Raw genomic sequence first — 20795 nt, 5'->3', positions numbered from 1 at the left:
AGTCCCCAAGCCATTTGTGATGGCTTTTTAAGAAAATTAATTACAGTGGACTTCCCCTTTTTTCATTTTAAACCAAAAAGGAAGAAAAGAGAACTGTAACCATGATACCTAGTATATACGGAGCACTTTATGTAAAAAGGCCATTATTTCATTGAATCTTAACGTAGCAAGTAGGTGCTACTACTCTTCTGTTTTTCAAATGAGGAACTGAGTCTGAGGGAGGTTATATAACATCCCAAGAGCAGACAGCTAACAATCAAAGGTAAGATTCAAAGCCTATCTAATACCAAATTCCCACTCTAACCAACATATTCACTGTCGCCTGCGTCCGACAGGTATCAGGGAAACCTACTAACCTTTAGATGCGGTACCAGGAAGTGGGATATAAAAGTCAACAAAACCATGTCCCTGCCTGCACGGGGCTTAACGTTAGGGGAAGGCAAGGCACAATGAGCAAACCTGCTCACAGATATCTCATTACAAAATGTGACACACGCTGCGGTGGCCAAGTACAAGGGCTATGCGGACTTGTAACAAAAGGACCTAATTTAACCTAAGGGACAGGAGGAGGGGGCCAAGGAAAGGTTGACTCTGAAGTAAGTAATGCTGAAGAGAAGACCCTGAGCAAGAGGAATAACTAACAGGGTAAAGAGAGGGCAAAAGACAACTCTCCACTCTCCAGGCCGTCTTCTCTTAAAAGTGTACTTCACTGGGGCACCTGGGTGGTGGCTCAGTCAGTTAAGCGGCCGACTTCGGCTCAGGTCATGATCTCGCGGCCCGTGAGTTCGAGCCCCACGTCAGGCTCTGGGCTGACAGCTCAGAGCCTGGAGCCTGTTTCAGATTCTGTGTCTCCCTCTGTCTCTGCCCCTCCCCCGTTCATGCTCTGTCTCTCCCTGTCTCAAAAATAAATAAAACGTTAAAAAAAAATTTTTTTAAGTATACTTCACTGTACTGAAAACTGCTGTGCGCGCACACACACACACACACACACACACACAGACACACACACACACACGGCAGGGGAAGGGAAAATAGGATTTTCTCCCCACTTAGGGGCCACTCTATTTGAAAAAATGTAAATACAGATCAGTGTTTTAAAGAAAAATAAAATATCAAAGGTATTCGTATATTCCAACTTCAATTTTCCTCTAAAATTAATCCTAAATTCTAAACCTCCCTTTACAATTGCTGTGTTTTAAGGATAACCAACCAAGAGAACAGCCCGGAAGGGCCAGGGTAAGATGTGTTCTTACTCTCAACTTGAGGAAATTACACTGTTTTCAAGGAAGAAATATTCAGATCCTAACCTCGCCCACCTTCGTCACCACTATCACTCAGTGGATAAGCGCTGTGCCATTCTCCTGACTTAATCTCAAGGGACAAGGGACAAAGTACAACAGCACCTTTTTTTATTTTTGGTAGAGCCATGTAGTTGTTCAAAGTGAGGGTCACAACCCATTTGTGGGTAATAAAATCAATTTAATGGATCATGGTGAACAACTTTTTTAACAGAACAGAATTATCAGAGTGTATCATATAAGGCCAAACATTACCTGATAAATTTTTATTTCACTTATATAACATATACATACCGTTGTAAAATTTATTTCTTACTGTAGGTCACAGTCACGGCCAGAGTTTCAATATCACTACCCCAGAACAGAAATGACAATCTTGGGGCGCCTGGGTGGCGCAGCCGGTTAAGCGTCCGACTTCAGCCAGGTCACGATCTCGCGGTCCGTGAGTTCGAGCCCCGCGTCAGGCTCCGGGCTGATGGCTCAGAGCCTGGAGCCTGTTTCCGATTCTGTATCTCCCTCTCTCTCTGCCCCTCCCCCGTTCATGCTCTCTCTCTGTCCCAAAAAATAAATAAACGTTGAAAAAAAAAAGAAAAAAAAAAAAAAAAGAAATGACAATCTTACTGTCTGCTTAATCTAGAGGCTGAGTACAGAAAAGAACTGCAAGGTAACTAAAAAGGCTTGAGCAGTGGTTCCTCTTTATTCTGTGAACTTAAAGTTTCATGAGAAAAAAAAAAAAAAGGTGTGTACAACGAGTTTGGGGGAGTTTGGGGGGGAGGTGCATTTTTCCCTGAAAATGAATCTTTCATCACTGCTGTATGCTGTAAACTCTGATCAATCCGGAAAATACAGTATTCCCCAGTTGCCGAGTAACTGGTCACGTGGGTATGAGCGGATGCTGGCCTCGGCAGTCAGGTGGCTGAAGAGCACCTTTAGCTTTGGACCCTAACCGGGGGAGCACAGTGTGACATAAAAGGAAGGGAAGCAAGAGCCTGGAGACCTGGATCCTCAACTGTAACCTTGGTGAGGCAGTCGCCCCTCTAGGTGTCTCTTCTCACCTCTAAAATGAAGGGCACGGCTCCAAATTCCCTTCCAGCTCCAATTCTTGTAATTCTACAAGCAACGACTGAGAGGTGGGACGAAATAAATATTAACAGTCCTACCACCCGTAAGACTGGCACTGTAAGGGCTTAATTCCTTATTTGAGTAAGAACGAAAGAAAATCAAGTTATAATGACATTTTTAGGTTCCTACATAAAAAGACTTTAGGATTTTTAATGGCACAATAAAAATAATGCATGTATTAAATTTCCTTCCAAAATATTCCCACTGACAGAGTAAAAAGGTTGACAATTTCTATTAATTTTACGTCTCCCAACTAGCTGTCCTCTAAGAAGCCCTATTCAGAACATTCTACAGTTCAGCAGTATCCTCAAATAGCCTGCTCACATGCACAAAAAGCTTCCACTGAAAACATCAAATCTGATCAGCTTTAAAGCTTAGTACCCACTTTTCTCCACAGAAGGCTTATTTCTTCTGAAATTATGCTGAAATCAAATCCACTTACGAAATGCTTTTGACAGAATGCCTAATATCCTCTTAATAGCTTTCCCTGCTACTTTATAAACATTTGGCATCCAAATGATCCCTGAGACTAATACTTCCACTGATGTCTGCAAAATATGTCAAATGAATGTTCTTACAGGTAAGAAACAAATTCTCACTTTGCCTATGCTGTTAGTGAATAAATATCTATGGCAAATTACACTCCATTATATGAGTCTGAGGTCTGTGAGATACAAGAAAGTACCTACCACACCTACTTTCCAAAGGAATAATGCTCTTTTGAAAACACAGTGGTTTTGCACAGGCCTCTTAGAGAGGGGAAGGCATTTTAACATAATATACATGACAAAGATATATATTATAAATAGTTCTAAAAATATGGAAACTATCATGAAGCAAACACTGTGTTTTTGTCACTCTCACGTTATTTTTTTTAATTTCTTTATTAAATTTTTTTCATGTTTATTTATTTTTGAGAGAGAGAGGGACAGAGCATGAGGAGGGCAGGGGCAGAGAGAGAAGGAGACACAGAATCTGAAGCAGGCTCCAGGCTCTGAGCTGTCAGCACAGAGCCCCATGCAGGCTTAAACTCACAAACCGTGAGATCCTGACCTGAGCCGAAGTCGGCCGCTCAACTGACTGAGCCACCCAGGCGCCCCACTGCTCATGTTATTTCTAACCTACAAATTCTGTTACCCAGGATGAGGTAATTAAAGAAAACCATCTCGATATAGTCAGTGCAGTTAGTTCATAGATACTAAAAACACGTTTTAAAAAAGAAAATTTAAGTAATTAAAATAATTTAATTTAAATTCTGGCAACCATATTCTCTTTATGTAAAATATAGAATCTCCTCAATTCCAATTTTAGTAACAATTCCAAGTAAGGACACGTAAAATTATAAATGTACTAGTTAAGCATTTAGGCTCTATAATTAGCTTTTTATTATAAAATAAGAACATGTAACATGGTAATTATAAAAAACTTAGGAAAAAGTTAGTATGTATCCTTTCAATCCTTTTTCTATGTAGGTACACACTTTTTAAAAATGGGATCTATACTGAGCATTAGTTAGGATTAAGAAGCCCAACTCAAACTATTCATAATTTAAGCAAAAACAGAGAATTTATGAACTCACATTTCAAATCAAGAGAAAAATGGGGGTAAACCTAGCATAAAAAGAAATTGACCAAAGAGCCCTTTTGACCTCTCTGCTCTTTCTCTGGGGATTAATGTTACTGCCTGAAAGCAAAGTACTTCTCCATGAGACTGACTATAGCTTCAGGGAGCCAGCTCCAGGCTCAGAACTCCAAATTATATATATTTTGGTTATTTTATACACATATGTATAGTTATTAAAAAGAGCACTGCTCTCCTCCAGCTCCAATTCCAAAGAACCGGCTTGGGTCAAGTATCCATCCCTACGGCCAGGGAGAACACGGAGGAAGATGGCAGGTCCAACCTGAAGCAGGGAGCTAGAGCCAATAGAGAAAGAGAGGACAATGGGAAGAGGGAGGGCAAAGGAAGGACAGACACACTGGCGGAGAAATACATACCAGCTGTGCAGCCACCTCACGTTCTGGCTGCTATGTTCTGCAAAAAGCTTTCCTACTCTGTTACTGAATGCAGTGATGGGTATGTAAACATCAGAACTACTTGAGAATCTTTTGAAAACCAGGTACTCAGGTCCCACTTATCTATAAAGCCTTTTCTGGAAGGACTTCTATCATGAGCATGTTTCCATGTCACTGAATATTCTTTTTAAAAAAGCGGGGGTTTTAATAGCGGCACTGAATTCTAACATGGTTCTAAATTTTTTCATTTTAATGATTTAAATCCAGAAAAACCACACACCATCATGATCTTTTTTTGAACATAATACTCCCGAGAGTCAAAAAGCATTTTATGAAAGCAGCAACCACTGCCACACCTTTTTCAGAAAGTATGCCCAGGATTCTTTGTGGGGGGTGGCTGCAGGGGGGTGGGTTATGCGGTGGGTGGAGACAGTTAGGTGACCTTGAGACTTACCACTACTAAAAACCTAGCACTGAGGGTTTTTTTAAACAAATGTCTCTAAGGGACAAGGATACAACATACCTCAAAGTATAGCCAGAAAAGCAAAGTCTGTCATAGTCTAATTAAAGTAAGACTGAAGATTATAAACAAACACAGTATAACGCAACTAGCGGAGGGAAGTGAGTGATGAGAAGGGGAAAAAAGCAGCCTGTGCAAAGTCTAGGGAAATGAAAGCTTACGAGTAAAACTCTGTCACACGCCTCTCATACTAGAAGAAGGAGGTACAAGCCAACCTCCCCGGCCTGTTAACATGAGTTGCTAAGATCATTCAACCAATTTCCCTTGTTGATGTCATGTTCACCAATCCACTTCCTAATTGTACTCTGGCTTTCTATAGGCAAGAAGAATACAGTGGAGACAAAGCTGAGCAGGGGCTGAAGCACAGGACCTGGAACTTATCCTGCCAAGGGAATGCCAGCTCAAAAAGACCCACAGCAGTCACTGCCCAAACTCCTTTTCTGACATTTCTTCTATTTTCTCTTTAAAGAAACTATTTCCAATGGTCTACTTTTAGGCAACATGCAAATGTCTCCAAAAGGAATGGACACCGCCGAGTCAAGTAAGAAGGCTGAGACAACAGAATGCTATGAGTAAAGAGATAATCATTGAGGAATGAGGAATTATTAAGTACCAGGAAGTTATTAAAGCAAATGCATCCAGTAAGCAGTCAAATCCTTATATCCCCATTTTTCAGTTAGAGCTCAGAACAAGATTTACAAGACACCGAGAGAAGACACGGGAGGAAGTAGAAGCAACTTCCAACAATATGACACTTAAAGGGAACTACAAAGTCCTTCTTGAAAGACTAGCTGTCCCCATTTCAGAACGCGAGAGAGCTTCTGCCTTCGCTGGAGCCCTTTGTTGCTGCTGCTGCACGGTCACTGCTTCTCTGCCGGAAGCCACCCCCACCAATGGGATCTAACGTTGTAATGGTCTCAAGCCACGCCCATCACTGAGGCGGCCCAGGCAGTCTGCAGCTGCACCAGAAGGTGGATTTCGCTAGGGAGGATAGGTGACCTCCAATGTCAAGATTGGAACACGGAGGCTCAAAGGGGACATTCAAGTTGAGAGAGAGAAGGGACACAAGATTCAAGAACTCTTTTGTAGTGAAACCCATTTTTTTTTTCAAATGAACTTATGGCAACATATTATATAAATAGTAAATAAAGGTACCCTGGCTTAAAAAAGAGTGATTTTAAAGTTCACGTAACATGCACTTTTCAAGGTCAAGAAGTGGGAACAATGAGGCTATTTTAACATACATATTCTAAACGAAAAGTTACAGATAGGAGCGGTCTTTTATCAGCCTTAATATCCGAGTTCTGTGTTTTTTTAAGTGCAGATTCAAGAAATCCCAAAAGTAAATTGTTCCAAATTGTTTTTAACGTCTCTCTTTATAATCTCAGGATCTTCCTACAAATGACCCAGAAGCTTGAAAAATTCTAAGACATGTTTACTTCTCAGTTAAATCACGAACAGCTGCCACCCTTCTAATTCCTTATCAGAAGCAAGGGCAAGAACTACCCGGTGCCCGCCTGTAGGCAGTACAACTATTAGCACTGTCACCTCTCAACCTGTTTTGTGTTCCTTGGTGACTGTGTGACCCTCACGTCAGCACACACCAAGCAGATGTGCAGGGCTGGCACCGGTCACGGCGGTGCGCTGGCCAACATGTGCAGACCTGAGTTCTGCAAAAGACCTGGGCATTAGAACAGCCTTCCTAAAAAATGACATGTTAACATAAAGTACACGAACAAAGATGGCCGAAGAGTTTTATTCTGTCTGTCCCCAGACCAGTTACCTTGGCAGCACAAATCACCACGTCATTGGTCTCCAGGATTAAAATGTGGCATCTGTCATTTTGAATATGCATATGGAGCTTCTTTAAAATCGTTACAAACATAAATAAAAGCAGTCCAAATAAATACTTGCAGAATCCTGGAAGCATGTTGTCCTAATGATCTACAGTAAGTCCGTCAGGGGTCAGCTCTGTATACTGAACAGGTGGTGGTGACAATGATGGTGTATGAAAGACAAAATAACAGCTTTGTCAAATAATCTGTTTTACAGATTTGCTATTGTAAAATTAACTGCAATGTTGCTAAGAAAAATATTTCTAAGATCTTCTTGTTCTGCACACTGCTGTTCACTTCAAGTTGGATGAAGCCCATTTATCCTGACCTATTTTTATTATAACAAAGGCAGACCAAAACCTGACTGAAAAATCAAGGTTTCTTTTTATAGTTGGCGAAACAGTCCCTTTGCAGCACATTTCCACTTCTCTCTTTACTTTTACCTAAGAAGGATCACATCTATTTCTTTCCAAAGTACCGTTACACAGAATTATAAACTTCTGATCTGCCCATCTGGGTAATAAAATCACGCCTCGGGGCGCCTGGGTGGCTTGGTCGGTTAAGCGTCCGACTTCAGCTCAGGTCATGATCTCACGGTCCGTGAGTTCGAGCCCCGCGTCGGGCTCTGTGCTGACAGCTCAGAGCCTGGAGCCGGTTTCAGATTCTGTGTCTCCCTCTCTCTCTGCCCCTCCCCCGTTCATGCTCTGTCTCTCTCTGTCTCAAAAATAAATAAACGTTAAAAAAAATTAAAAAAAATTAAAAAAAAATCACGCCTCTTCTTCAGGGTGTTTAAGGTTGTGTAATGTGCAACCAGACCTGAGTTCAACTAGCTGTGAAACCTTAGACAAGACACTTAACCTTTGTGTCTCTGTTTCTTCATTCGTAAAGAGAAATAACAGGCCCTACCTCATAGGGTTGTTGTAAGGATTAAGGAAGCAAAGAAAATGGCACGTTTCAAGTAGTTAATGAGTGTTCACTATTCTTCTTCTTCTTCAAGTTTATTTAGTTTTGAGAGAGAAAGAGCAGAAGTGCTTGCACAAGCGAGGGAGGGGCAGAGAGAGAGGGAGACAGAATCCCAAGCAGGCTCCTTGCTGTCAGTGCAGAGCCCAATGCGGGGCTCAACCTCACAAACCGCGAGATCCTGACCTGAGCCGAAATCAAGAGTCTGATGCTTAGTGGACTGAGCCACCCAGGAGCCCCTCGCTATTATTATTATTCTTAAAGAAAAACTTAAATGAGTCAAAATGCCCAAAGATAACCTACTAACAAATTCATACAATAAGCTTTTTGATAAACTTCTAAAAACGTTAGATGCATTCAAAAGGAACAAAATGAATTCTCATTACACCATGTGCTATTATTTAGAGAAGCTGCTCCTTAAAAGTTCACAGAAGTATCTCAGAATTTAGGGAAACGAAGAATGACTTTTTTTCACAACTTATAAAAATAAAACAAATCTGTTTGGGCTGACCTGGTCGACAAACAAGAATATGGCGCCTGTGTTCAGTTCTAACTACAGCTACAGAAATTGTTTTAAATGTCTTGAAGCAGGAAAACTAAAGACACTCGCCTTATTCGTGGAACTACAGAGCAAGACAGTAATGCAGGAGGAACTCGGCAGGTATTTTCACTATAAGGGACAGGGGGCAGCAGTTTGCAAGTTTACTCTGGGATGCAAAGGACAGGGGGTAAGAGGACGTTTGAACATACAAACACAGGCAATACAAGAGGTAAATTCTTAGTTATGGTGAGTCTGACTTCCCAATCAGGAAAAAAAAAAAAAAAAAAAGGTGACATGAAACGAATTAACAGAGTCTCTAAGGCACAGAATGCAACAAATGCTTTGGGTACCAAAGTTCCATCTTAGAGCTTCAGGCGGTAGCAAAGTTTTACAGAAATCAATCCTGGACTTTACGTGCACGTGTGAGCAACAATCTGCACAATGCTACTACTGAAGGCGGTCAAGGGCCCTCAGGAAGGGAAACCAACCTGCCTGTTTGCGGAGACGAAGTGCAGTTTCGCACTGGAAAGACGGCAAGCAAACGAAAGGGGGAGGGGGGATGCAAAGGGAGGGCAGGAGGAGAACGCAGGGGAACCGCCAGTGCGTGTCTGCTTCACGAGTGTCTACTTCTTCACTCGAATTGGAGCAGAGGAGAGGGAGCATTTTTCGTTTGGCCACGATGGAAGCAATTTCTGCGCGGCCCCCGGTCTGAAGCTGGCGGCGGGGGCGAGGTCACAGTTCCCGCAGGACCAGGGGTGCCCCACTACGCTCCCGGCCCCGCCGCGTTCCGGGCGGGCACCGAAGCTGCAGCGAGGGCCGGCGGGCTGGACGCTCGGGCGGCCCCGCGGTCTCGGGCAGGGGTCCCTCGGCAGACTCGGCCGCGGTGCCCTCGGTCCCAGGGCTGCACCCCGCCCCTCTGACCCAGCCGCGGAGCCTGGATGCTGTCCTCACCACCTGGCGGGAAGCGCAGGCCCCCACGCCCCCTTGGCCTCCGACCGAGCTCAGGCCGGGACGCGACCCGCTTTCGGCGCCGGGCCGCTGCGGCAGCCCCACTCACCTCGCCGCCCGGCAGCGCTCCGGCTCGGGCTCAGGCTCCGGTCCCGGCGGCGGCGGTGGCGGCTCCTCCATGGCGGCGGCGGGGGTGACGGCGAAGGCGGGCGGGGGGACCAGCTCGGCGGCGGCGGCGGCTTCTCTCATCCGTGCACGGGGCCTCGCATGGCCGCGGCGGGCGGTAAGCTGCAGCCTGGCGCGGGGAACCGAAGCCCCGAAGTGCGGGAGTGACTCGGCTCCGCCTCCGCCTCTAGCCCGCCGCAGGAGCCGCTCGCGCCGCGGCCATCTTGGGAACGGCGACCGGCCAGCGCCGGGCTACGGCGGGCGGCGAGGGACAAGCCTCCGAGGGCGGCGGCGGCGGCGGCGGCGGCGGGCGCGGCAGCGGACGGGCGGGGAGCCGGCGAGGGGAGGGGCGCGGGGAACGGCGCCGGGGGCCGGCGGCGTGGGCGACCGAGGCGGCGGCCCGGGAGGCACGTCGGGGCCACTTGGCCCGGGGGCCGGGGGCCGGGGGCCCGCGACGGCCGCCTGATTTCGCTAGCGGGGAGTGTGCGCTGGGCCGTGCCCGCCCTTGCTCCCGGGGCGGCCGGTGGGGGGCTGGCGCGGGGGACCCCGGGAGGGGCCGCGCGGCCCGGATTAGGCGGCGACCGGAGACTTTGAAGGGCGCCGTGAACTTTAGCAAATGGATCGCCGCCAAAGGTGATGCCATGCTCAGAAATAGGGCGCAGTGCAACGCAGACGCTCAGTACCCACACGCGGGCCTGCGGGCTTCGAGGGTCCCGTGAGTCCGGGGGAGGGTGGGGCGCACTGGTGAACGTGCAGTCTTCCGCCTGCACGTGAAACTCGGGTTTCTGAGACTAAACAAAGTCTCGGGACACGCAGAGCATTAAAGCTACCCTCTTATCAACAGGGCAGAAAAGAACATTGATCTAACCTCGCCTCAGTATCACAAGGTGGTTTTGATCTTCCGGAAACCCTAGCGGGAGTGCTGCTATGGTGTGGAGAAAAGAATTCTACAGATTTCTTCAGAGTTACAGCAATACTCTTGAAATTCCAGTGCATCCTGTGCCCTTGGAGAGGACTTGGGGCTTCACAGTTTTAAGTTGCACATATTTACAAAACTTCCCACAGGGTGAAGTCCAGAGTAAATTCAAAATCAGCATCTTTTAAAATTAAGTATATTTCTGTTCATTCAAACGTGCTGGTTTTTAAAACTTAATTCGGTGGAGCTCGAATATGTCAAACACACGTTGGATGAATGTTGGTGAGAAAACTGGCTGAGATAGAAAACTTTAAATATGATCATATTTAAAGGCAGTTGTGAAATTATCTGTATTTCTCTCAAAGTACCTTCCAGAAATTTCTGCGTCAATCTACTGTATCACGGTAGTCTGTACTGACATTCATTTTATTTATTCAACAACATTCATTCAACAAATACCTATCAAATGCATATATGTGCTAGGAACTGTACTAGATAGTGAGGATATAGCAGTGAGCAAAACAGACCGTATCTTTTCCTGGTCGAGCTAACATCCTAGTTAAGCAAGGCAAAGAGAAAGAAAAAAGAAAAAAAAGCGAGCATATAGCATCCCAGCCAGTGTAACGGCTATGCAGATGTCAGCTGGGAAAGACTGGAGAGGGGAATGCTGTTTTTATAGAGAGAGTGTGTGCATGCACAAGTGAGGGAGGGGCAGAGAGAGAATCCCAAGCAGGCTTCACACTGTTGGTGCAGAGCCCAGAGTGGGACTCCATCCCAGGAACTATGAGATCAAGACCCGAGCTGAAAACCGAGAGTCCTACGCTTAATCTACTGAGCTACCCAGGGCTGTGAGGACAATGCAGTTTTACCAAGATTGGGGAAGATGATTAAATGATTTGGGCATACAACCATTCTTACTTACTGAATTTCACATTGTCTTTTGAGACAGTTGTATAACCAAATCTGCTAACTTTATTTTCACTAATTCATATTTAAGTATTTTAATACTTAATGAGTATTAAAGTATCTATTATTTATTTATTTATTATTTGGATAAGTCTTGGTTCACAAATAATTCCTGAGAACTGTCTGAGCCTATGGCCTATCTTCAGGTCTCCAAGCTTGCTTGCAAGTCTATATTTGATATATAGACGAACATTTGAGAGATGCGTGGTTTGTTGTTTTAATTTCCACTTGAAGATGCTATCTATTTTAGCATGAACCAAATGAACTTACATTTAACTAAGCACCGAAGGCACCAGGTGTAGAAACCTCAGTTAACTAGTAGTAAATATTCAATGTAAGTACAGTGAAGTTTTTCTTCACTTAAGGTAATTTTGTGTTAGGCGTCCCCCCTTTTTTATTCCTTGTGTTCACCTCTTGTTCTGGGCCACCTCATTTCAGCAATCCACTATTCTGGATTCTGAGATCTGAATGGGCTTCCTTCTTATCCACACGCACTTCAAAATTGCACCTGACCTGTGCTCTCTGACTTGGTGGTGAACTGTAGCAGCCTCGATTCAATCAGAGTTCTGAACCACCAGGCGCCCCTGTAACTCATTTTAAAGTGAAGAAACTTATGAAGGGCTATGTGAATTCAGTCTTGAGAACAGAGAGTGAGAGGCAATCTAACTATAATAGTTCGTTAATGTGAAAAATAAAAACACCCACATCCTGAATGCGATGATATTTACTAGCCCCCTGACTAGCGGGTCCCAAATCCCGGCAAATTTTACCTCCCCTGTGGCATCCATGCACCTCTCTCCATTCTCCAGTTCAGCCCGCCATCATGTGTCACCTAGATCACAGCCAGCCTCCAGGTCTCCCTACCCCTCACACGGCAGTCGGCGGCCACACTAATCTTCCCACATCTGCATCCAAACACATCACCCTCTTACCTAATGCATTTTATTAGCATCTCATTGCTGTCAATGAGAATAAAGTCCATAAAGAGCCTTTCTGAGTTCTTCAAAAGCTCCATAGTTGGCCCCATGACTAGGATTGTGCCCAAGCAGTTCCTATGCTGTGACACCACCCTTTCTACCTGGCTGGTGCTCTCCCAGGGCAGGAGGGAGAGCCGTGCACTCTGGCAGGCTAAGAACTGGCATCTATTCAAACAATAATTTAAAAAATTTATTCACATATGTTATATATGTATGTTTTATATATATATATGATATATATGTAACTATAATATAATATATAATATGTAATATATATACATGTCCCTTACTAATCCATGTCCAGTGTGTGAAGAAAGCCCAGCAAAGTATTTCCCAGCTTTCTGTAATTCTGGTTCTCTACTTAATTTTCCTTTATAATTTTCCAGGCCAGAAGCCTTCTTGGAAGGCATATTAAAAATGTTAAATGTTATATACGCAGATAAATCCCTCTAGGGGCGCCTGGGTGGCTCAGTCAGTAAGCTTCCGACTTCAGCTCAGGTCATGATCTCACGGTTTGTGAGTTCAAGCCCCGCATCAGGCTCTGTGCTGACAGCTCAGAGCCTGGAGCCTGCTTCAGATTCTGTGTCTCCCTCTCTCTCTGCTCTTCCCCCACTCACACTCTGTCTCTTTCTCAAACATAAATAAACAGTAAAAAAAAATCCCTCTCCTGTAAACAGCATTATGCCATATATTCTTTGATATTGGTATTCCAACCAAGTGTGACAGCTGACTTTAATGGAGCTGATATACATACACATACACACAAGGGACAAAAATACTCCACGAGTATAAACCAGCATCTGGGAGTGACTTCTTGTTATCTTAATTTCCACTTGAGGGTACTCTCTGTTTTAGCAGGAACCAAACAAATTTCAGTAATCATGTAAGGCATCTTGTGTAACTGGTGCTAAATATTCAGTTTAAGGGCAGTGACCGCTGGCCCCCAAAGCACCCACCACCTCCTCCAGCCCACAGATTCCTTTTCTGCCTTCTCCACTAGAGATGTGCTCCTTCAGGATCAGAGCCTTCTGTCATCCGCCACTGTGACTCCTCACCACCAAGTGAACCGTCCTGGAGGGAGGGGACCACGGTGTCACCTGGCTGTCTCTGGTGCCAGCACAGTGTTCAATACATCATAGGAACTAGTAAACAGTGTTGCACTCGGGAGGTAGGTGTTATTTTTAACAGTGATGAACTGTTATTACAGTTAGATTTTTGTCTCTAAATGTATCACTGTTGTCACATGACTGGTCTCATTGCCTTTAATCATGTTCTTAAAAACAATGACAACAAAATCTGCAGAGGAGTGCCTCTCTCTGTCCTCAAGACTGGGTTCACATTGCCCTTATTAAATTTCATTACTTTAAAATGAGTCACAAAAGCTAGATTAAAGTTTTACCGAAGATCCAGTTTAGTTAGAGGTTGAGCTACGTAACATTCTCAGCTTTGCTTACTATGAATGTTAGGCCCAATTTTGACACATGCTACCCCTGTTATGAAGCCTCAGACTGGTAGGTAGGTAGGTAGGTAGATAGATAGATGATGGATGGATGGATGGATGGATGGATGGACGGACAGATGATAGATAGCCACACAGATAAATGGATGGATGGATAGACAGACAGACAGACAGACAGGAAGACTTCCCCAGCCATTCCCTCTCCTCTCCAGTGGCTCCCTGGAGCCCTGCCCAGCTCTGCAGAGACAGAAACACAAAAGCCCAGACATCCGCATCTGCTCATGACCAGGGAGGGCTGACTTGTTTCCACTCCGGCACACGCCACGGAAGTCCAGCTCAGAAACAGCAATAAAAGCTTCACTCCTATTGAAGAAAAGCTAAACTGAGCATTACACACGTAGGTCTTTTGTTTTCCCTAGTGATACAGTGACATCTATTTCTGACTAGTAAAACACAAAAAATATTGGATACTTAACAGAAGATAATTAGTCCTTGGAACACTGAACTTCACCCTTGAGGAGTTAGGTAAAATCTCCCCTGGGTTTTCTGAGGGGTGATTTGCCTGTTCTTGTTACTTGTCCAGCTGGACACCAATCATCCCTTATTTCAGACGTTCTCCTCTGTACAAAGGAATCATTAAACGATGGATAAAAAGGTCACTCTCCTTTTCAATGGTTACAGGAACATGAATGAGAACAATAGAGGGGAAGGAATTGTACTCCAACATGTGAAAAGTCACGCCAGAGAAGGGGGCATGTGCTCCAGAGATGCACAGAGGGAAGAGCCCTTCCCCCGATTTCCTTCCGGAAGTGCAGACAGTAGGAGTCAAGAGAGCGTACACTTCTTCAGCCCGCTCAGCAGTCTCAGTTCAGCTCTCCAGGGTCCTGCCAACCTGCGCTTTGAGCATTTAAATCCCCAGGGAGCCCACTCTTCTCGCTAGCCAAACAGTGCTCTCATTTCCCCACCAAAACGCCTACAGACCTTGCCAGATCCTCTCCCTTCCGTTCCGCTTTCAGATGTCCAGGTGCCAGCTTTAGAGAACCATGCCCCTGCAAGTGCACTGCCTAAATGAATTTCAGATCCCTTCAGTCCCTACACGTGGACTTCACACAGGGCACGGAGTGGATGACACCGGCGACGAGCTCCCGGACCCTCTGCCCGAGGCTTCTGCTCCTCGCTTTCTCCTGCCACAAAGTCACTCCTCCTTGCTAACGCAGATGAAGGTTCTCCCAAACCACTCTGGAAAGACATCTCTGAGCTCCACCACCCGTCTGTCCTAACCTGACAACTGGGTGGTGCCTTAATGTCCCCGTAACATCTTTTTTAAAAGTTTACTTATGGGGGGGGGGGGCTGAGTGGGGGAGGGGCAAAGAGAGAGGGAGAGAGAGAATCCCAAGCAGGCTCCCCTACTGTCAGTGTGAGGCCCAACACAGGGCTCAATCCCAGGACCCTAGGATCATGATCTGAGCCAAAATCAAAAGTCGGATGCTCAGCCTACTGAGCCACCCAGGCGCCCCTGTCCCGGTAACATCTTGGGCAAATCCTCACTTTAGCACTACCTCCCTATCTGCATCTATACGTTCAGTTGATTACATGTGTCTTTCCTCGCCTGTGACCTTCTAGAGAGCGGGAGATATTTCTTGCTATTGCTGTCTCTTCCGGACCTAAAATAACACACCGCTTGTAGTACATGTTCAGTAAAATGTCCGTTGAAAAAACGAACTGGATGGATGAGTGAACATATGGACAGACGGAGACACGGACGGATCCAATTGGGGAAATAAGCCTTGGATAAAAATCACTCAAGACTCTAAGGAGCATCATAAGGCAGCTTTTTAAAGTGTCACAGATGTTCTAAAGGGTCAGAGACAATCAAGGTGGACACAAGTAAAGACGAAAAGTTACATAAAAAACAGGCATTCAGTATGAGGGGTAAAAGCAATGTTATTTCATATCCTGTGAGGCTTCAAGTCACAAAACAGAAGAACAGAACAGAAATAACCTGGATTTTTAGACTGACAGTGAAGAATCTTAATGACCCCTTTGGTTGTTTGCATATATACACTTACACACCAACAAATAAAAGGTTCTGACTTTATTCTGGTTGAAGTAAAAGAACAATAGTGATGGATAATGTTAAAATGGAGTTTAAAACACTGATTTTTATTGAGATACGACTCTGGTGCACATCGGAAATATTTTGAGCCAACAGACTTATAACCAAAGGCCAGAAATAAGTTCCCAGAAGTCAAAGACCTATCCTTCTGATGTGTACATTTTCAGAATAGTTTTGCAACAGGAAACCTTTGAATTAAAACTATTCTTCAAAGCCACCTATCTAACTGTCTTCGCAGAGCAAGATTTTTCCCTTCATTGAGTACAGACATGTCCAAGGCTTGAATTTGTCAGTTTCACAAGACAGTCTCTTCTGTATTTTGACAACTCTTATCCTTTGAAAATCAATGTTTATAATAATTCCAAACCTGCCTCCTTAATACGTCTACCCAATGTTCTATCTAAGATAAAGCAAAATAAAAGTTCAACATTTGAGAACAGCTATTGTGTGGTTCTCCCCAAAAATGGCAACAAAAAAGTCTTCAAAACCTTTTTTCCAGATTCATCATCCTCTCCCCTCCACTTCAGACTTGGGTAGTGTAGGCTAGCAATGACTCCACAGGAAGATCTTTCTGACAATGGTTTACTTGACAATTCCGATCTGATTAGAGTAGTTTTGCTTAAACTAATCACAGAATTCAAAAGCAAAAGCAAAAAGTGCCTGGTCTGGGTGGGAGGACACCAACATGACCATAGCCATGAAACAAAATGCCACCTGCTTGGGATAATTCAGGGCAGAATGCACTTCTAGTAGAGTGGAGGAATAAGTCATAAGTCACCTGTGGGGAAAAAAATCAGTTTACATTAGGTTTGAGCAGGATTATTAAAAGAAGTTTGGAAAGTTAAGATATAGATCAATGGGTCTTCCCTTTGGCTGCAGGGCAGGACTACCTGGGGACGTCTTAAACACATTAATGCTTGGATCCCACCCCTTTTCTACATCTGAGATTAACTGGTCTGGGACAGGTCCCCAGCATCCACAGGCTGAGAAAATTCCTCAGGTGATTCTAATGTCCAGCCAGGGTCAGAACCACGGTCATGGACCCCAACCTTCAACCGCAGGATGGCTTAGGAAACACAGTCTAAGAGTATTCCTCAATGATTTACTCAGGGCCCAGTCTGAACAACATTGTGTGGCCTCAAGCCGGGAATACAGAGGTCTGGATAACCAGCTGCTGGTCCTCACGGGAAATGTCACCCAGTGGGGACCCAAGAGGCCCTGCAAACACAGAACTTTCCAGCATAGCCTTGACTGCATTGGGTGTTCACAAGGGTGCTGTCCCACCCTATTTTTTGCCTCCCCCCATGGGTCACAGACCTGTGCTGCCAGTCATCCAGTGCCTGCAAACAGTGGTTCAAGATAGTCTGACCGATTTTCTAGTTGTTTATAGGCAGCTGGGTGTAGGAGTATCCCAGGGCCCCCATAATCCCCAAGTACCACAAACAGCAGGGCTTAAGACAACAATTTATTCTCTCACACGTCTGATGGCCAGAAGTCCAGAATCGAGGGGTCAGCAAAGTTGCTTCCTTCTTGGGGCTCAGAGGAAGAATCTGTTCCATGTCACTGTCATGGATTCTGGTGGCAGCCAGCAACTCGGCTTCCCACCACGGGGCTGTCTTCTGTCTGTCTCTGTGGTCTCTTCTCATAAGGACTCCAGTCATAACGGATTAAGGGCCCACCCTGCTCCAGTAGGACCTCAGCTTAATTAATTACATTGGTAACAACCCTATTTCTCACAGGGTCATACTCTGAGGTTCTGGCAAGGACGTGAATTTAAGGGTGACCGTGTCCAACCCCATGCAACGGGTCATGGTGGTCCTTGTCACTCCAAAACACTGCGCAATGGGAGTCCTCACTTGAATTGTAGACTCCTTGCTAGATGGATTGGTTCTTACATACTTCCGTGCCTTTCACCGTGCTCTACCCTATTGCAACTCACATGCTGAAACGAATTAGAGTCACATACCGAAATATAACCAAGAATTCTGTAAGTGCAGACTTCATGGCCCACCAGGCTCTGCTGGGTCAGAGTCTCAGGAGGAAGACTGGGAACATGCATTTTTAAGGGCTTCTGGGTTGTTCAGATAGGTTTAGGCCTTGTTCTGGGAGATTCTGGCATGGGGGTTGACTATATATACTTTGCAGTGAGAAGGAGTGGAGTTCAAATTCTCACAGGGTGTATCAGAGAGCAGAGAAACAGAACCAATAAGAAAAATGAGAAAAATGTGTGTGTGTGTGTGTGTGTGTGTGTGTGTGTGTGTACGGAGAGAGAAAGATTTTAAGAAATTGGTTTCCAAGAGTAAGGAGGTTGACAAGTCCAAAGTCTGCACTGTGGGCTGGCAGACTGGAAACCCAGGGGAGAGCAAATGTTACAGATGAAATCCAAAGGCCATCTTCCAACAGAATTCCCTCACACTCAGGAGAGGTCAGGCTTTTGTTCTATGCATGCCGGCAACTGATTAGATGAGGCCCACCCACGCTATGGAAGGCAATCTGCTTTCCTCAAAGTCTACCAGTTTGAGTATTAATCTCATCCCAGATACCTTCACAGAAACATTCAGAATAATGTTGATCACCTATCTGGGTAGTGCAGCCCTGTGGCACTGTCACATAAAATTAACCATCACATAGGGATCTCACTGAGGCCGGCACTGAGAGAGGGCTAAATAGGAAAGGATCAGGAGAGAGGAGGCAGGGGCAGGTTGGTACATCTTAGGTTTGTGTTTCTCCAAGGAGGACCTTTCTACCCCCAGCACTGGAAGCTCTACATGGAAACGCAAATCACTGGGCCCCATCCAGGAATCCGTGAATCAGAACCCATGGGGGTAGGACCCAGGCATCTATATTTGAAACAAATCCTCTCGGTGCAGCAAAGCGAGTCTAAGACGTCGCGCTGACCAACTGACTGCAGATCTAGACCGGTCAAAAGTGTCCATCTCACCAAACACATCTGGCATAAAGCACTACGTGTAGGCCTTTCTGGAAGGAAACTGCTGAGCAACAGCTTCAGGCAGGAGGGGCACTGGAGGGCCCTGAGCCCAAGCGGATGCCGCAGGTAGCTGGGGGACAGGGAAGACACGGAGCAGAGCCGCGTGCAGGGTTGGGGCTCAGACACGGCCCGGACGCCGGACGCCGGACGCCGTGGTGGTAAGGGTGGGCCCCTGGCTGGGAATTAGAAAGTAAAGGATTTCAAATGTCAGTCCGTACTTTGTGTGCAAACGTGGTGGCGGCTGGAGGGCCCCGAAGGTATTCTTCTCAGTTTCCCGTCTTAATTTTAGAATCTCGGCACAACACAAAGGATCACAACAAGAGGACGGATTAAACGGCATTGAGAAGTCCTGCGGTTCCCTAGCAGCAGCACAGAGAGAGTGACGACGTCTGCCTGGGCCTGCAGCCCGGGCCACGTCAGGAGAGACTTTTAGCCCCTGTCCACGTCTGAAACTTGGAGAACTTAAGGCTGGAGACCGTAAATCTCCCTCTCGGTTGGCAGTCTCTGCCGTGATTCATTCATACCAGATCCCCAGTCACAGCGCCTCCCGGGTCCCGTTCCGCTGGGTGCTGGGGAACTGGGTGAAAAGCAGAAGCCGAGTGTGAGGCTTGGACACGTCAGAGGATTTCAGGCCAAACGTCTTCATGTCCCCTGCCGCCTGCCAGGTCGTGACACTTCTGTTATTATTAGGTCATCACCATGGCGTGTTTATGAACTGGCCAAACACCCCGGCCACGCGAGGGCAGATGTGTGGGAGAGTGTTGTGGTCACTGTATCTGGGTGCTGGGTTTGCTCCCATTTCCTCTTTGGAAAACACAGAAACCAAGGTGCTTAGCGATAATGAAACAGAAGTGGCTAGTTCAAGTGAAAACGGAGGAATAAGACACACCCCGGATCTCCCCGTGCAAGCTTCCCCAGGTCCTTCCTTGCTCCCCACCCCATCGCCCCTCTGTTCCCTGAGTCCAGCAAGGTAGGCAGGACAGGGAGTCCATCAGCCACGTACTCTGCTTGAATGGACACCACACACACACACACGTCTCAACACGCTTACATCTGGTGTCCAGGGTCCACTGCCCGCAGCTATCAGGCTTCCAAATTCAATGATCTCATCTAATTATTAAATTTTTTTTAAAAAAAACAACTCCTCAGCCAGTTTCTCTAGGACGTGCCTAGCAAATCAGCCTCCCCCTCCCTAAAAGTGGCTCTTGAGATGGAGACAAAAGCTGTTTTCTAAAAAATGCTCATGTGGAGGTTAAGAACACCGCCAACATCAGAGCACAACACAATCGTTTAAGATAAGCACTGGAAAGAAATCTCCGGCTTTATCATGATGATAGCGAAAGGTTTACAGGACAATTAACACATTTTTTTAAGGTTTTTAAAGAGAGGTCCCATTATCAACATTAGCAATTTCAATCCTTGCAGATTAACCTCTTGACAACCTCATTCCAGGGGAGATTATTAGTCACTTACTGTATGCACTGCTCTGTGCCGGTTATGGAGGGAAAGGTCACTCTCCCCTGAGACTGTGCAATCTGGCTGGGAGATAAGACGAGTGTGGGTAACAATTAAGTAACAATGTCAGGCAGAAAGGTCTGCTTACCTCCTGCCCATCCTGCTGGCTCCCGCCCAAGCCCCACCTCCTCTGTGACAAAGTCCTCAGCCTTCCCAGGTGGCCCGTCTCTCCCTTCCTGGGCTCCTGTATTCGTGCCTCATTCTGCCACTTCCCTGGGCACTGCCTTTGCTTCTGACTTGATTGTCTCCGGTGCATTTGTCCCCGAGCTGGATGGCGATCTTTTGGGGGACCAAAACACACATTTACATTTCTTTTGCATTCTCCTCAGCAACTAGCACGTGGAAGAGACTGAATTAATACGCAGGTAAAAAAAAAAAAAAAAAAAAGCATAGGGCTCAGTCTTCACTGAGGCCCGCTCAGTTCCAGGGCAACTGTTAGCTTCCGGGCGTCTC

The 20795-nt window shown here is 45.8% G+C and overlaps 1 protein-coding gene and 1 long non-coding RNA gene across 9 annotated transcripts in view; one reads left to right on the top strand and one right to left on the bottom strand.

The window, feature by feature from the left end:
- The window catches only part of MAP3K4 (mitogen-activated protein kinase kinase kinase 4), a 113348-nt gene extending 103506 nt beyond the window's left edge, over positions 1–9842 (bottom strand). For all 8 annotated transcript variants that reach the window (XR_006299101.1, XR_006299102.1, XM_043592701.1 and 5 more), the window contains exon 1: positions 9349–9842. Coding sequence is in view for 6 of the 8 variants with exons in the window: in XM_043592701.1 (XP_043448636.1) it covers positions 9349–9488 (140 nt within the window). In the remaining 2 variants the exon portion in view is untranslated. The remainder of the gene's footprint in view (positions 1–9348) is intronic.
- An 81-nt stretch (positions 9843–9923) lies between these two features.
- Positions 9924–10535, top strand: LOC122490160. The gene is made up of 2 exons (XR_006299103.1): positions 9924–10037; positions 10249–10535. It is a non-coding gene; the product is annotated as an uncharacterized LOC122490160 (long non-coding RNA).
- The last annotated feature ends 10260 nt before the right edge of the window (positions 10536–20795 follow it).

This window comes from Prionailurus bengalensis, chromosome B2 (genome assembly GCF_016509475.1).
Source record: "Prionailurus bengalensis isolate Pbe53 chromosome B2, Fcat_Pben_1.1_paternal_pri, whole genome shotgun sequence".
Lineage (NCBI taxonomy): Eukaryota > Metazoa > Chordata > Mammalia > Carnivora > Felidae > Prionailurus > Prionailurus bengalensis.
The sequence above is the reverse complement of the archived record's forward strand: the minus strand, read 5'-3'. Positions and strand labels throughout refer to the sequence as shown.